At 43.4% G+C, this 17,593-nt stretch overlaps 1 protein-coding gene across 2 annotated transcripts in view; it reads right to left on the bottom strand.

Annotated features, from left to right (window-relative positions):
• The window catches only part of HEATR5B (HEAT repeat containing 5B), a 53,279-nt gene that overhangs the window by 10,515 nt on the left and 25,171 nt on the right, over positions 1–17,593 (bottom strand). For both annotated transcript variants that reach the window (XM_066595875.1, XM_066595876.1), the window contains exons 21-27: positions 14,793–14,962; positions 13,861–14,005; positions 5,812–5,991; positions 5,220–5,471; positions 2,316–2,497; positions 957–1,025; positions 687–866 (exon numbers count right to left, since the gene is read on the bottom strand). In XM_066595875.1, coding sequence (XP_066451972.1) covers positions 687–866; positions 957–1,025; positions 2,316–2,497; positions 5,220–5,471; positions 5,812–5,991; positions 13,861–14,005; positions 14,793–14,962 — 1,178 coding nt within the window. The remainder of the gene's footprint in view (positions 1–686; positions 867–956; positions 1,026–2,315; positions 2,498–5,219; positions 5,472–5,811; positions 5,992–13,860; positions 14,006–14,792; positions 14,963–17,593) is intronic.

The raw sequence follows: 17,593 nt of genomic DNA, 5'->3' as shown, positions 1-17,593 counted from the left end.
CATGTCCACGGGTGCCCGCAGCAGAATCCGACCCAGCCTGCAGCCGGCAACCCTACTTACTTGTCCGGGTCTTCTTTTTTCTGTACTACAAATGTGTGCGGAAGCGCTGGCCTGCGCGCATGCACAGTAGAGGTTGTTTTTTTCCAAACTCCAGCTTTCCCACAGAATCCGTGAATATGAATTGCGGACAAGCCATGGATCGGACAGCTTCCATTGACTTCAATGTAAGCAGTCCACGTAGGAACAGCAGCAAAATGGAGCATGCTGCGATTTGTTTTCTGCACCAAAAGGTTGGCAAAACAAATCCACCTGCTTTAAATCAGCTGCGGATGCCCAGGCTTCCCTATGGGTGGCTTGAATTGCGGGTGCCCCGCATGGATTTCGCAATTCAAATCTGTCCGTGGACATTGAGCCTCATGCAGGGAGCTTGGGACTCCTATTCTCAAAATCGATGAGGATCCCTGCAGTCGGAGACCCCTGATCATAAAAGTATCTCCTATCCTAACCTGGATATAGGTTGACTTTATAACATGGCACAACCCCTTTAAGGCAGGGAGATACAGGTGAAACAAAATAAGGTCTTTGTTCTATAGCAACATTAAATATTTTTATTTATAAACATTTTTCTACTTTTTGACTGTTTCTCCCTAAAATATTGCAGATGCAGGATGATAAAAGATACCTACCTCCGCCCAAGCCTTTAATACAGCTAGTTTCTCCATAGTTATGGCACTCTCACGGTAAAGCTGACTGGATGATCCTTTCCCAGCCTGTGCTTTATCCAGTGAGGAAACCAAAAGGTTGTGCACTCTGCGAAGATCATTCAAGTCACTGACTACTTTGCTCCCTATCCAAGCACTACACACCTGAAAAAAGAATAAAACAAGGCTGCGGTAGTAAAATTCCCAAAATACCAAATTCTTTTGTACATGTGCATACAATATGCACCTCCATACCTGGCAGGCTTTCGCAACAATGTCTGAGGGAGTGTCTTGTGAGAAAGCAGGTCGTAAAGCAGCTCCCACCTGAGAATAAAGCAATCATTTTAGAGACGGCACTTTTACTACAGTACTATTTTATGTTACTCTTATGAACTGTGCTTCTTTCTTATTGCAGGTCACATGCAGTCAGGTTTTACTGACTAGTAACTCAAGTTAATCAACAAATAGGGTGACAGTAGGAAATCCCACCAACTATCACTTCCCAAGTGAAGTCTGTAGTCTACAATCTAATGTTAGACTAATCTCTCATCTACCCAATGCCCCTTACAGGAGACGACTGTCGTCTAAATGAGCGCACAAGCGGGTGACATCATCATTAGTTGTTAGCGCTCATGCAGACTGTTTAGACAGGCAGATCATCGTTAAGAATCGCTCACTTCTAACTCAGTGCTTCACATTCTATGCACATTCTATTTAGACACAGCGAGAAGTGAGCGAACCAACACTGACTTTATGGCTAGTTGAAACTGAGCGACAAACGAACTGTAAATGAATAGTGCATGATGACTTTGCATGTAGATGTAACTATGATCGCACATTTCCGTTTGTTTGAGCAAATTATGCACGACAATAGTTACGTGTAAATGGCCCTTAGCACTTACATAAGCACTGTGTAATTAACAGATACACTGCATTAAGGCGGTTATCCAATACGTTTCTTTTTCATAAATCATGTTCCCCATGCCACAAAATAAAGAGTCAAACTCTCTTCTCCTGACTACTTGCATTTCCCGTGCCACTGCTCGGTCCTCCATGCCCGTTGTTTGTTTACAGGCTGCATTCAGCCTGTGTACAGCATGTCACAGGCTGCTGTAGCGAATGACAATGCTTAGCAATCGATTGCTGAGCCCTGCCATTGGCTGTAGCAGTCTGTGACATCCTGTACGCAGCCTGCTTCAGTCTTAAACAAACAACGGGCATGGAGGAGTCTTCAGAGACTGGACAGACATCTGTCTGGGATGATTGAGTGATCCTGCATTGAGCAGGGGTTGGACCCGGTGACCCTCGAGGTCCCTTCCAACTCTACCTTTCTATGATTCAATATGTCACATGGGAGGCCCAGAACTGCAGCACTGGACACAGCAGGGAGCACGGAGAAGGAGTATCAGCTTGTTTTTTAGTTTTACATAAGGGGAGCCTCTTTTGATAAAAACTGAGTAAATCAGATAACCCCTTTAACTTCCCAATGAACAGAGCAATTGTAAACAGTTTCACAGTGTGATAATGGTCTATTACCACAATGTCTCACAGATGAGATTTAACATAATGTCCAGTGCCAGCAAATACTGTATTTCTAGTCAGGTTCCCCCTTACATTGGCTTGATACTGTTCCAAGATTACATGTCCTGGAAATTCAGGCTCCGGAACTGCCGCAAACTTCTTAATTATATCCTCCAGGGCTTGCAAACCAGCCATCCGCAACTGATTGCTGTGATCTGTGGCAGCCATGAACGCCATCCGAATAAGGTCAGAAAGATGCAACACCAAACAATCACCTAAGCAAAAAAAGCAAGATGTGTTATGTAACCACTCTATAGGGCGGTACGTTTAACCTTGACGGCTAGATAATACCTACAGATTGTTTTTCTATGTGCTGCTTTTATGGCTATAACTAACAGCTTTAATAAGGTTTTCTTTCTTTTTCAGCATCTAATTTAGATTCTTCGTTTCTCAACTGTAGTGCATCCAGCTTAGTGGGTATATGCACTAGGAGGTAGCCACATCATACTCATGCTTTGCCTTTAATGTGCAGCACAGTGTATCATTACAGTACTGGAGGTATTTAAAAGGAGTTGTCCCACTCCTAGCTGGTTTGCAGACAGTTCTGTACAATGCATCAATTTAATAGGTGTCAGCCTGCAGTACCAACCTGGGCCACTATGCAATGTATAGAGCTGTCTGCTTCCTGCAGCAAAACAGCTAGAAGTGGGACAACCTCTATAATGTTAATTGTTAGAGTTGGGGGTAGTTGGCTTAGAAACTCTTGAGAATAACTGCTCCAACTGTTTTTCTTTTAACTAAATAGGACTTTTCTCTTCTAATTTTTTAATCACGTTGCCACTAAACTTTCTTAAGAATTTAATATCATAATGTAGGATATGCAAAATTTAGAGTAACTGGGTTAGGACTAGAGCTACAGATAAATGTGTCTTTTTTCCTTTTCTGCTATGTATCCTCCAAAAGTCATTCTAATAGGATATTTACTCTAGTCTTTCTGTTTAGTTTAAACTCTCATGGCAGGTCTCATGGCATGGTATTGCAGACACAGGTCCCACTGAAGTGAATGGGACTTGTGGCTGCAATGTCATGATAGGCCACTGCACAATGTATGGAGATATTTGCTTACTGCTCCAACCACCATTACACTGGCCCAGCAAACAGCTAATTTTACCGAGTGGTGTTACTGAGTGGCAGACCACTCAGTTTTTGATGACCTATCAATTTTTATTTTAGAGTTAGGCCTTATGTCCACGGGTGGATCGGATTCCGCAGCGGGAGCCTTGCGGAAACCATTTGCAGGTGATCATGGATATAATAGGTTTTCCGAGCGGATGTATGCAACCTCCCAGCCTTTTCCCCACCTCCCCAATTGATTTTAACCCCTTAATGACATGGCCTATTTTGGGCTTAAGGACGCAACGATTTTTGGTGGATTTTCATCTCCATATTTCAAAAGCCATAACTTTTTTATTTTTCTGTCGACGCGGCCGTATGAGGGCTTGTTTTTTGCGTGGCGAACTGTAGTTTTTGATGGTGCCATGTTTGGGTACATAGACTATATTGTAAAACTTTTATTATTTTTTTTATGATAACAGGGAGAGAAAACGCATCAATTCTGCCATAGATTTTTGTTTGTTTTTTTTTTACAGTGTTAATCATGCAGCATAAATGACCATACGTTTTTTCTGCGGGTCGGTACGATTACAACGATACCAAAATGCTTATATTTTTTTTAGGCTCTTCAACTTTTTTGCAATAGAAACCCTTTTTTGGAAATCTTTTTTTTTCTATATCGCTGCATTCAAAGTCCTGTAACTTTTTTATTTTTCTATGTACAGAGCTCTATGAGGGCTTATTTTTTGTGAGACGAGATGTAGTTTTTATTGTTACCATTTTGGGGAATATATGCCTCTGTTTTTTTAGGGTTTTTTTTACGTTTTTTGCCGTACAAAATAAAAAGCGTGTTCAACTTTTTGTACACGTTGTTACGGACACGTCAATACCAAATATGTGCCATTTTAATTTTTTCTTACCTTTTTTTATGCCAATATTAGAAAAAGCACAAAAAAGGTATTTTTTTTCCTCTTTTTTTTATTTTATTTTTTTTATTTTTTTAACACAACTTGTGTCCCTCTGAGGGACTTACAACACTGCCCTGATGATCGCTGTGATAAGGCATGGCAGGGCTACTGCCCTGCCATGCCTTATCGCTTATACAACAATCATAGGCTCTGGCAACACAGGACGCCAGTGTCTGGCGTCCTGTTGCCATGGCGATAGGCCGTGCTCTCTGCGATTATATCGCGAAAGCCCAGCAACTTCACAGAGGGAGTGCGCTCGCTCCCTCTGTGAACCCTTCCCATGCCGCGATCTACTTAGATCGCAGCAGGGAAGGGGTTAACAGCGGGGGGCGCATCTCCGTTGCTCCCCCGCTGTTGCAGCGGGAGGTCGGCTATCACTGACAGCCGGCTCCCGCTGCAGGATAGCGCGAGATCTGCTATGATCTCGCGCTATCCCTATGACGTAAGGGTACGCCATTTTGCGGGAAGTACCCCGCTCACATGACGTACCCTTAGGTCATGGGGAGGGAAGGGGTTAATCTTCAAATCCGCAATTGAATTACGGATGCATTGCGGATCGTCCGCACTCATTGACTTCTATTGAGCCCACCCGCACAGAATCCGCACTGAAATAGAGCATGCTGCGTTTTTTTTTTCTATCCGCAGCGGGAAGTCCTCAATTCAAATCCACATGCTTAAATACAGTTGCTGATACCAATGCTTCCCTATGGGCACTTTGACTTGCGGATCTCCAGCATGAGTGACCCATGCAGATTCCGCAATTCAAATCCGCCAGTGCACATGAGCCCTTAGAAAACCCCTTTAAAAGCCGCCACTTGTTTGCATTTATTAACATGTGCAATTATTATTTTAAATTTCTAAAAAAAATGTTTACTGCTAGAAATTGAAAGTCAAGAACTGTACAACGTGATCTTACTTTTTGGATTCTTCATCTTCAAGGCGCGAGCGGCAGCAAGATCAAAGTGTGGTTTGTTAACATTTTCACAAAGCATAATAATTCGGCAAAGACAGTCTGCTGCAAATACGCGAGTAGCCCAGCGAGGGGCTACAAAAGGTTTTGTTTTATCATCTTCTCCCAGTGTGGTGAACATAGTGTCATCATCCATTTCGTCCTTCTTTTCAGTCTCTTCATCTCTGACACCAGACACCAGGCTGGCTGTGCCCACATCTAGGATGAGAAATCGCAGTGACTCTTACATGTGGAATGGTTAATCAGTTGCAACAGATGAGACAGGGATGCATGGAAGAAATATGTGGTACCTATGTATTCCAAGTTACTGATAATATGTCAAACCAACGTTATTACAGAGAGTCAGATGCGGGGAAAAAATACCACTATCAAAAAAATATATAAAAGACACAAAAAAAATTTATTCTAAGAGTAAAACATTCTATACAAATTTTAATAACCATATCGCATTTAGTATTACCCACCAGAATACTATTCAGTCTATGAGCTATGAGTCAACCACCGTATGAAGGCGATCTTCTGAATTACAGATACATACCGCTGGTGGCTGCCAATACATCTTTGCACAACAGCAACCAATGAGACAATTTGTCCACTGCCAAAGACGACAGCATGTGACCCAATGTGTCATGAATGTCTGAGCATAGTTTGCGATCCGTTTCCCGGTCCAGCATCCCAAACAATACGCCTTCCAAACCGGTGTCTGTTATGTTTATATCTGCAGGGGAAAAAATGATTGCTCATTACCTCCAAACAAAAGGTGGCCTGAAGAACTTGAGCAATAAATGAAGCTATACAGCTTTGTCAGTATGAATCGTGCACAAATTACATAACGCCATTTAACCTAGCTACAATGCTGTGTCCAAGGCAAATACTTCACTCTCAAAAACTTTCTACCAAAGTTGTGCCGATAGAGAAAAATCGATAATATATTAAGTAAGAGGATAATCCTTGGGGATTAGAAGGATTCTGTGGACTTGCCAGAAGTGTGTTTATCTTAAATGGACAATCGGTTCATAGAATGAACGTATATATGTAACATAAATAACCAAGTTATTTACCTGGCCAGGTGGATCGTGGGGATTCTAGAAAGGAACCCTAAAGTAGCCACTGAGTAGATTCAGTCAGTGATGAAGAACCAACAAGTTTAGTGTGATTTTCTACCATACGTCTCTTTAAAGGGAGTATCCCGGGGGCGGAGCCTGGCCGGAGATGTAGATAGTCGCATCTCAGAGTAGCTCCTGCAAGATCCGACATTCCCATCCTGTTAACGGGACCCAGAGACGCCGAAAGGCAATCAAAAAGCAGCGGAGGCACAGTAGCAAGCTCCGGAGACAGAACAGACAGCAGCAGAGTTAATGGTGCGAGGCAAGGAGCGGGGGAAGGCAGATGAAGCCGGCGGCAGGTAGAAACAGCATGGCGCCGGAGGGAGGGAGCAGAGAACGCTCATACCGCGGCCCAGCACAAACAGTGCAGACACAGCACGTAAACTGGCAAGGTATGCCAGGGAGGAGGGGGGCAGAAAACAGGACTCCATAAGCCCTAAACAACAGAGGGGAGAGCGGGAGAGCCCACAGAGAAGCACACAAACGGAGGGAGCAGGAGGGGAGGAAGAATCTGCAGACACAGTACATGCAGAAAGTGTAAGTCAAAAGGAAAGAGCAGACAAAGCAAACACAACAACGGACCCTGCTAAACACAGCAAGGACAAGGAAAAACAAAGTAATTTACATGCTGTACAAGATCATGCTGGAAATGAGCAGGAAGTCATAAGTCAGGCAGACAACCCCAACTACAAAAATAAAGGTGCAAACAGTGTCAATCCAGACGAACACTACACAGAAGACAGCATGAATAATGCAAGCAGCCCAGGCATATGCACGCACAGCGCAAATCACGCAGACACCTCAGAAAGCACTATACGAGACACCTCCCAAAGTGCAGAAGATGCCGCCAAAAAAGATCAAAGGCAGGAGGACGAAAGGTGCGCCAGGGAGCCTACGTTGAAAGAAATATTCAGCGAAATCACTAAAGGCAACGCGTCACTGAACAACCTTAATATGCAGATGGGGGTGATGCAAAGTAATGTAAACCTGCTACGGCAAGATATGAGGAAAATATCAGAGCGTCTGACAGAAACTGAACAATGTATAAGCGACATAGAAGACGCAATACAGCCGATGCAACGAGACGTGGAAAAAAATCTGCATGACATACAATATCTACAGAACAAGGTAGACGACCTAGAAAATAGGTCAAGAAGGAACAACGTGCGGATTGTGGGCCTCCCAGAAAAGACGGAAGGAAGAAACCCTGCAGAATTTTTTGAAACATGGCTGCCCGAACTGTTCGGAAGAAACACTCTAACTGCAATGTTTGCAGTCGAAAGAGCCCACCGTGTACCGACACGACCCCTCCCCCTGGGGGCTCCAGCCAGACCGATACTCATCAAAGTACTGCATTACAGAGACCGTGATACCATACTCCAAAAGGCCCGCGAAAAGGGTGAAATCCAATATAATGGCGTGAAAGTCTCCTTCTATCCAGATTTCTCCACGGAAATACAAAAGAAGCGAGCAACATTTGTAGAAATAAAAAGACGACTGCGAAACCTACAAGTGCCCTACGGGATGCTGTACCCGGCTAAACTGAGAGTGGCGGCGCTGGGCACGACACAATTCTTTGAAAACCCAAAAGATGCAGGTGCCTGGATAGATCAAAATGAAGAACAGATCCGGAGGGGAAGATCACCGCGCAAGACACCATGAAGAGGCTGCACCTAAAGAAACGTTCATGCGAAGGGAACCGAAAATTTCTGAAAGGAGCTCCTGGGACGACAGGATGCATCGCGTAGGAGAATGGAGGACTGGTACCCCGATCCGATGAGACAACGGATCAGTGAGTTACATGTTGGGGGTGTCTGTTGTTTGGTCTCTCTCTCGCATATTAGGGGAATATTAGATAAGATACAGTTAAAAGGGATAAGGTTAAACGATAGAAAAATGATTCAGGGTGGGATAAGGGGAAGAAATGTCAACGTAAATGTACAAATGATAAATGTGTTGCAAATAACGAAAATATGTATAGTAAATGTGGATAAATGTCTGTACTGGGGGATGTGGGGGACCAAACCAAAATGTTACTGGAGAAGCCCTATGCGGAGAACAAACAGTAATACACATACACATATACGGGGCGACACGGGCGAGACACAAATACAGAGCTGGGGACCCTCCCAGTGCGACTCACTCATAAAAACAAAAAGGGGTGGAGGCGCCCAGAAAATAATAACCCTGCGGAAAACAAAAAACAAGGAAAATGGGTAGTAGGATAAGGGTCGTATCGTGGAACGTGAGAGGTATGAGTGACCAGACAAAACGATCAGCAGTACTGCACGTCATCAAGGAACAAGGCCCGGCTATTATATGCTTGCAGGAAACACATTTATCAAAAGAAAATACGGACACGTTCAAAATAGGGGGGATGGGTCAGAGCTTCCACTCCACACACACGAGGTATTCCAGGGGGGTCAGCATAGTGATACACAGAAATATACCGTTTAAATGTCTCTCACGAAAAATTGACCCAGAAGGCCGCTTTATATGCCTACACTGCAGAATCTACAACTACACATGCATTATAGCTTCAGTATATATCCCGCCACCATATAATAACATGATAATGAGGCAAGTTATAGGTTTCATAACAGATAAACCGGACATTCCAGTCCTTATCATAGGCGACTTTAATTCGGTCATTAACCCTGCACAGGACAGACTAAGGGCAGGAAACGCAAACGAAGAAAGGAACCTGACACCACTAGGTAAACTAATAAACGAGATATCATTGATAGACATATGGAGAACACGGCACCCCACAAACAAACAATACTCCTGCTACTCATCCACATACCAATGCTTATCTAGAATAGACCTAGCGGTAGGGAATATCCAGATATATAGAGATATAACCTCGATAGAATATCTACCAAGAGTTGTTTCTGACCACTCCATCCTACGTCTGGACATACAGCACAGTAACACTGTGAGTCATTCCCAAAAAAGATGGAATCTGAACTCGCACTGGCTAAACATATTAAACAAGGAAATAGTGAAAAAAACACTAGAGGAATACTTCATATTAAATAAGGATACCACAAGTATGACGATTTGCTGGGAGGCCATGAAGGCATATATGAGGGGGGTATACATACAGCAAATCACACAGGCAAAAAAAGGACATAGAGAAAGAGGGCAAAAAATACGAGACAAACTAAAAGAATCAGAAGAAAATTACATAAAAGAGAAAACTATAACAACACTCAACCTATGGAAACAGGCCCAAGAGGCCCTTAATAAATACGTCCTAGAAACGGCAGCCACTAAAAATGGGTTCAGGAAACAGACATATTATGAGGAGGGAGAAAAAACGGGACATATGCTGGCAGTTATAGCCCGAGCACAAACTAGCCCCACATACATCATTGAACTAAAAGACGCACAAGGCGAGATAGTCAGGGACGCAACATCCATAAGAGAGATTGCACGGGAATTTTACTCCTCTCTGTATTCTTCGAAACTGGAAAAAACGGTAGAACAAATCGAGGAATACTTGGCGGATATAAGAACACATAAATTGACGGAGGAACAGAGAGAGTTTCTAGATGCACCAATAGACTTGGAGGAGATGCAAGAGGCAGTAAAAGATATGCAAAATAACAAGGCCCCAGGGGAGGACGGTTTCCCAATAGAATTTTACAAACAACATGCAGACACTTTATTACCACAACTCCTGGAGACATGGGCGGGGGCGGAAAAGGAAGGGGAACTACCACAAACAATGCGAAAAGCAAAAATAATAATTCTGTTAAAACCAGAAAAGGACCCCCTGTTGATGGACTCGTATAGGCCGATATCGCTGTTAAACGCGGATGTCAAAATTATAGCAAAAGTTTTAGCCAAGCGGCTATCACAAGTGGCATCCACCTTGGTGCATCCAGACCAGAGTGGGTTTATACCAGCAAGATCAACGGCAACGAACATCCGTAGAGTATTTCTAAACCTACAAATACCCGTAGATAATACCGGAGACAGAATCATATGCTCACTGGACGCGGCCAAGGCGTTTGATAGCGTTGAGTGGCAATACCTGTGGAAGGTACTAGAAAAAATGGGCTGTGGCCCAATATTTGTGAGACGAGTAAAACTCCTATATGCTAGAGCGGAGGCGGATGTGTCCATCAACGGGGGGTCATCAGAAACATTCCCACTACATAGAGGGACAAGGCAGGGATGCCCACTATCGCCACTCCTGTTTGCACTTGCAATAGAGCCCCTAGCATGCAAAATTCGGTCACACCAGGAAATAGTGGGATTCATAAGAGGAAACATGGAGGAGAAAATCGCTTTGTATGCAGACGATATGTTATTATTTTTAGGGGACAGGGAAAAATCTTTAGAAACCACGATGCAAACAATAAAAGAATTTGGAGCCTTCTCAGGACTCGCTATCAATTGGACCAAATCCGAAATACTATCAATAGACACCCCAGACATGCAAGTTGCCAACAGAGAATTAACCCTGAAATGCACCCCAACAATTAAATATCTGGGAGTTAAAATTACGAAAGAGGTCAGTGAGTACGGGAAAATAAACCTGGAACCACTTATGGAAAAATGGAAACAAAAACTTCACGTATGGAAAAAACTACCCATGACAATCATAGGAAGAGTGAATCTTATAAAAATGATATGGATGCCCCAATTACTGTATCTAATACACAACTCCCCACACTGGATAACACAAAAATTTTTCCACAAGGCCAAGGGACTGTTTAGAGAACTCATATGGGGAGGGAAGACACCTAGGATAAAATTAGAACTGCTATACAATTCAAAAGAAAAGGGAGGATTAGCCTTGCCCAATCCGTTCTCGTACTTCATGGCCTCCCAGCTGCAACATCTCAGGGGATGGGAGACAGAAGAAACACACGACGCTAGTTTCAGAATCCTTAAAAATCTCTTTAACGGATCACATTTGTTTGAAACCCTGGAACGTGGAGCGTTTAAAAAAAACGGTCAAAGTGCCCCCACGCTATTATTGATACATAAAATATGGTGGAAGACCAGAAACATGCTTGATATAAAAAACTGCACACAACATACCCCCATATGGAATAACCCGCACCTGCCAGAAATCAACAAGCTAAAAGGATTCCAAGGGTGGAAAGACAGGGGAGTTAGGAGAATGGATCAGATACTGGAGGGGGGGGAACTAAAAACCTTCGAGCAGTTAAGGCAAAACCACGACATCCCCAATAGTGACTTTTACAAATATCTGCAACTTAGACACGCTATACAAGCGGAAAAAAACACGGCGGAAATAACAATGGTAATAAATATAGTAGCGGACATAATAGGAAAAGCCACCACCACAGCGGGGAAAATATCTGTACTATATTCCCATATTCAGGACACGGTCAATGCACACAACCCGTTATCAACAAGAGCAAAATGGGAGGCAGACATAGGGCCCATTGAGGAGTCGCACTGGGAGGAAATCCTACAAATGACACCCAAGCTATCTCTGAGCGAATCACACAGAGTCTCACAAATATTTCTAATACACAGAGTGTACCGCACCCCGGCCTTCTTACACAATATAGGAATGAGAACCTCCCCGATATGTGTAAGGTGCAGAACCCACACGGCGGACCTAATCCACATGCTATGGCGATGTCCGAAATTGCACAGATATTGGATGGGAATAAGAAATGCAATTAACGCGGCATTTGGCATACGTATGGACTTTACACCATACGTGTGCATTCTGGGATACATACAGGATCTAACATTAGATGATCATGAAAAACTAGCGGTAGCCAGACTATTGTATATAGCCAGAAAAACAATAGCCCAGCGCTGGTTGGACGAAGAACCACCCACGCTGGGAGAATTCAAAAATAAGGTCAACCAAATTTTACCGTGGGAAAGGAGTGTTTACACTAAGCGTAAGACCAGTCAAAAATATCAGGACATATGGCTGAGATGGATACACGCCCAGAGCAGTAATGTTGGATCAAATACATAGGGAGTGGTGAGCCGTGTGGGGAGGCACCAGTAAACCGGGGATTTACTAAGACATAACAACGTATGTAATGGATATATATAAAGTTTATTGGGAAATGTAGAACAAATTACAGACTCGATATACAATAAAATAAAGTGGTAAGGAGTAATAGGGAAAAGTTAAGAAAGGAGGGATTGGAGAGAGAGAGACCGGGCAACGGGCAAAAGAAATATGACCCCCCCTCGAATGCAACAAAAAATCTAACCCTGAATCAATAAAAGAAAACAACAAGAAGATAAGCAACACGAAGACCAAAGAAGAAAACAAATATACGTTACAAGAACTGTTATTATTGTTTACAACACAACACTGTGTTCATTCAGAGACAGTTTACCCAAAGAACAGAACGTTGAGAGAGAGATCTTAGGGGGGATGGGGGAGGGAGGGGGGTGAGGGGAAGGGGGTGGGTGAGAGGGGGAGGGGGAGGGAGGGAGGGGAAACCAAAGATTTGTTAAAAAAAATGTTTTAAAATATGCAAAAGGTGAAAAAGTTTAATAAAAAATACTTTAATTTAAAAAAAAAGGGAGTATCCCACAAAAAGAAGCGATCACCATCCACAAGAAAGGATATAACTAACCAGTGGAGGTTTACTGCTGGGACCCACACGGGTCACAATAAAAACTTGACAGCATGCAGCATCAATACAGCAGTTTTGTTGCTTAACATCGGTCACTGTATTGATACCGCATGTTATCAAATTTTTATTAATCTTTTTTGTCATTTTTATCCCTTTTTGCATTGGGCAAAATTTTAAAATGGTGAAGAATTTATCCATTCGAAATGCTGGCTGTGTATTCTGTTTCAAGTAACTGGGAGGCAATTGGCCTATGGACAGACTGAGGTGAGCTGACTCAAATTCATCTGTATCTAATAGTTTTGCTTGAAAGGTCCTTAGGCTCTAAGAAAAGGACCTTACAGTTTAGTCCGAGGACAGTTCGGAAAAGGGGGAAGCTGCTATTCTAAAGGCTCCATCTAGCACAGTGTTTCCCAACTCCAGTCCTCAGGGACCCCCAACAGGTCATGTTTTCAGGATCTCCTATAGTAAGAACACCTGTGGCAATGTCTGAGGCACCGACAATAATTTCATCACCTGTGCAATACTGAGCAAATCCTGAAAACATGACCTGTTGGGGGTCCCTGAGGACTGGAGGTGGGAAACACTGATCTAGAACAAAGCTGGCACCGTTAGAGCTGAAGATAGAGTGGGTTTAAGTGGGACCTGCATATACTAAACTTGCAGCCCTTAATTCAGCCTGTGCAGAGCAGAGGGGGGTAAGCAAGCAGGGGGCAAGAAGGAAAAGAACAACCATCTGTTATCATTCTGCCTGTAAAGTTTTGGATTATAAACTTTTGTTCATGTTATCACCCCCTGTGGATATGGTATAACTTTAGATTGTGATACAACCCCTTTAAGAGAAAGTAGAACATCGTAAACTAGCGTGTGATAAATTATACTTACTGATGCCACTTATTTCCTTGTCTCCTGCATTCTTAGCAAGGTTCATAGCATATTCACATACTTCTGCTGCTTCCCTCTGGGCCAGCTGCCTGAGACAAGCTACAGCCGCTCGTCTCAGCAGTAGATGGGAACTGCCCAGGTGGACCTGAAACACAAATAGTTATGTGTTAGAGTGCATTCACACATTTGGGTTTATATGCCAGTTTTGCAAAAATTTAAATTCAACCCTGTCGTTTTGGAAACCCACAATTGAACTGCAACATGTGAATACACCTTTATAAAATACACATTTATTCTCCCAACAGCTTTAATGCATATTAATTCGAAGGTATGGAAAGATGTGTTTTCACATTGAAGACCACAACTAATCACATAAGAAATTACATACGCACCACTTTTTCTTTGGAAAGAGATCTTGACTAAGAACATCAAAGCGATTGTTTCATTAAATAACCCAGGTGTAATAGTCATGCTATGAAAATATAAAGGCACACGACCAGATCTGAATTGCAGACTCCATGTCTGTGCAGGTGATACGCGGTAGCTCACAGGCAATCAATTGCATTTCCTCACACAGTTGTGATCACATTAGCGAGTCCGAACTGCGTAATCTGAGAGCGGAAAATAAATCAAAGCATGTTCTATTTCACTACAGATATATGTGACACAGAGGCCATTGTCTCTATGGTTGCATATATATACCCGCAGCCCATACGCAATTACATTGCGTATGGGCTGCTGGTATCTGTGTCATCCTACTGTCTACTGATCGCCTATGTGTGTACGCGGTCACACGCAGTACAATTTCACGTCCGTACGTAGGGTCATGGCTGGTCCCACAACTCTAATATGATGCAGGAGGCCTGCAGTGGATTCCACCTACAGCCGTGTGGGCCTAGCCCAATGCTCAGTTGAGGAGAAGTGCAACTTACGCAGAGGCAAGGGACCAGACTGGACAGGTTGACATGACGAGGAGCAAACATGTGAAGTTGCTGAAGGCAGGAGATGGCAGCAGCCTGGACTAGGGAGTCTGAGTGATCCTGCATGATTGCACAGCCCACAAGACATGAAGAACGGATAGTAGATATAGTTGGCCCATTGCCTGTAATATAATAGATTTTATTATTATACCATTGTGCCATTTTATCTAATCATACAATACGTCAAACAAAGGTAATGCATATCATAAACCCAAATTACATGGTATGTTTCAGTCTGGAACTAATGAAGAAATCAAGAGCTAGAAACCAAAAGTTTTAAAAGTTCCTGCCATTTATATGAAATGTGATGAAAATGTAAATGTGAGAGTCATATGAGGAAGGGTCTGCTGATAAGTCTTTGGCTTTGTGTTGTTTTTTTGTTTCTATGGTAACGAATGTTACATCACATGAAAGCCTTATGTGTTTAATATATGTTTTCAAAATGTTGTGTTTGTAGCTTATGGCAACAGTGATCTAGGCACGTGGGAAAACAAAATGGCGGAGTCTAAGGCGATATTTACAGCAAATAAGAGCAGAGGAGTGATAAAATTCTTGTTTCTGCAAGGAAAATCCGCGAAGGATATTCATGGTGGTATGTCGCAGACATTGGGGGATCAATGCCCTTCATATTCTACAGTTAAGAACTGGGTTGCCAAATTTAAAACGGGCCACTTCAGCACCAACAATGAGGAACGTCCTGGACAACCGAGAGAGGTTGTTGTTCCGAAGATCGTCAATGCTGTGCACAACTTCATACTGGAGAATCGGCCAATTTCAGCTAAAAGAATAGCAGACATCATGGGATTTCTCGTGAACGTGTTTGTGTTATTATCCATGAACATTGGAACATGAAGAAGCTATCTGCAAAGTGGGTCCCCAAATGTTTGACAGCAGGTCAGAAAAGCATGCGAGTGAAAATTTCCCGGTCCATTTGTCAGCGTTTCTGGACTGATAAGAACTTCCTGGATCGACTGGTCACTATGGATGAGACCTGGATTTATTTGTATGACCCTGAAACCAGGGAGCAGTCAAAAGAGTGGAGGCACAGTGGTTTTCCTCGCCCAAAGAAGTTCAGGGTGCAAAAATCAGCCACTAAGGTTATGGCGTCTGTGTTCTGGGATAGGGAGGGCATGCTGCTAGTAGACTACCTTCAAAATGGTTCTGCCATCAATGCAAGGTATTACATTGAACTTTTGGACCAATTGAAGGCAGCTCTGAAGGCCAAAATGCGCAGCAAGCTGTCCAAAGGAATCTTGTTCCTGCAAGACAATGCCTCCACTTACACTGCACCAGCGACCAGGGCAAAACTGGTGGAGATAGGCTTCCAGCTGGTTGACCACACCACCCACCTTATTCACCAGATCTAGCTTCCTCCGACTATCATCTGTTTCTTTCTGGGTAAAGCCAAAGACTTATCAGCAGCCCTTCGTATCTATGAACTTAAAAGGAGTTTTTCCCATTAACCTAATTGCCCTGGTCTTCTCTGAGCAGCGCACTCCTTTCTTTGGAAACTTCTACTTCCTGTCCCTGAGATGTGCTTCTTACTGCGCATGCTTGACTAGGTTCATAGACTTCTATAAGCATGTCTAACTTCAGTTGGGAGATATCTCACCATTCATCACTTGTACTGATGCTTACTGTACCCTACAGGGGAGCGGAGCTCAGACTGTGCTGTCTGCCCTTCATGTGCAGAGCCTTGGGTGCGTGCGCTGGGGATTGTTTCTCTGCCTGTCAGTTTACCGGTGGTCACTGAGGATCTACCGCTACAGTAGACCGCTAAGCTGCAGGTAGAGATCAGTGGAAGAACTGTGGGACTAAGTCAGGGGAAACTCACTGCCCACCTACAATTTTCCGTACTGATCCAGGAAATACAGATGAGCCACAGTGAGACTAGGGAAAAGGAAGTTTCTTCCTTTTTTACAAATATAGATGCCAATTTGTATTGAAATATATCCTACACAGGGTCCTAGATATAAATAAGTGGCATAAGTTTGTGAGAAAACCCCTTTAGCCTTAGTGTTGGGCCCATTAAGTACCTTAAAGACCAAATGTCGCAATGCAAAAGCCACAGCTTGTTGACATAGCTGTATGAGGTCTTGTTTTTCGTGGGAGAAGTTGTATTTTTGTAAAAGCACCCCTCTGGAGTGCATATAATGTGTTGAATAACTTTTAGTACATTTTGGGAGAAAGGGAGGGTTTGTTTCTACAGTGTTCACCATTTGGTAAAAATGGCATGATAACGTTCTTATCTGAATCAGCATTACTACTGCGATACCAAGTTTATATAGATCTTCTGCCCCATTTAGACACAACGATAAATTGCTCAAAGGATGTCGCTCAAGCAACTTTTGAGCAATCATCATTGTGTCATTCACAGCTCAAGATGAGCGATCACCTTGCGCTGCCAGCGGATGATGCAGAAGACAAGCGGGGTGTCTTCTGCATCCAGCTGTTTCCCCGCTCCGAGCGCCCGGCTGTTATACAGCCGAGTGCTCGAAGCGGAGGATGCAGAAAACAAGCGGGGTGTCCCCGCTTGTCTTCTACATACAGCTGTTCTCCACTATGAGCGCCCGGCTGTTATACAGCCAAGTGCTTTGAGTGGAGGATGCAGAAGACAAGCGGGGTGTCCCCTCTTGTCTTCTGCATCGAGATGTTTTCTGCATGGAGCGCCCGGCTGTTATCTAAAATCCCCCCCCTGCTGAAAGGGCTGCCTCTGCTTAGCTGAGCACTGTGATCAATCAGAGGCAGCTCTC

The sequence above is a fragment of the Eleutherodactylus coqui genome, chromosome 3, assembly GCF_035609145.1.
Source record: "Eleutherodactylus coqui strain aEleCoq1 chromosome 3, aEleCoq1.hap1, whole genome shotgun sequence".
NCBI classification, from domain to species: Eukaryota; Metazoa; Chordata; class Amphibia; order Anura; family Eleutherodactylidae; genus Eleutherodactylus; species Eleutherodactylus coqui.
This window is presented reverse-complemented; position numbering and strand designations above follow the sequence as displayed.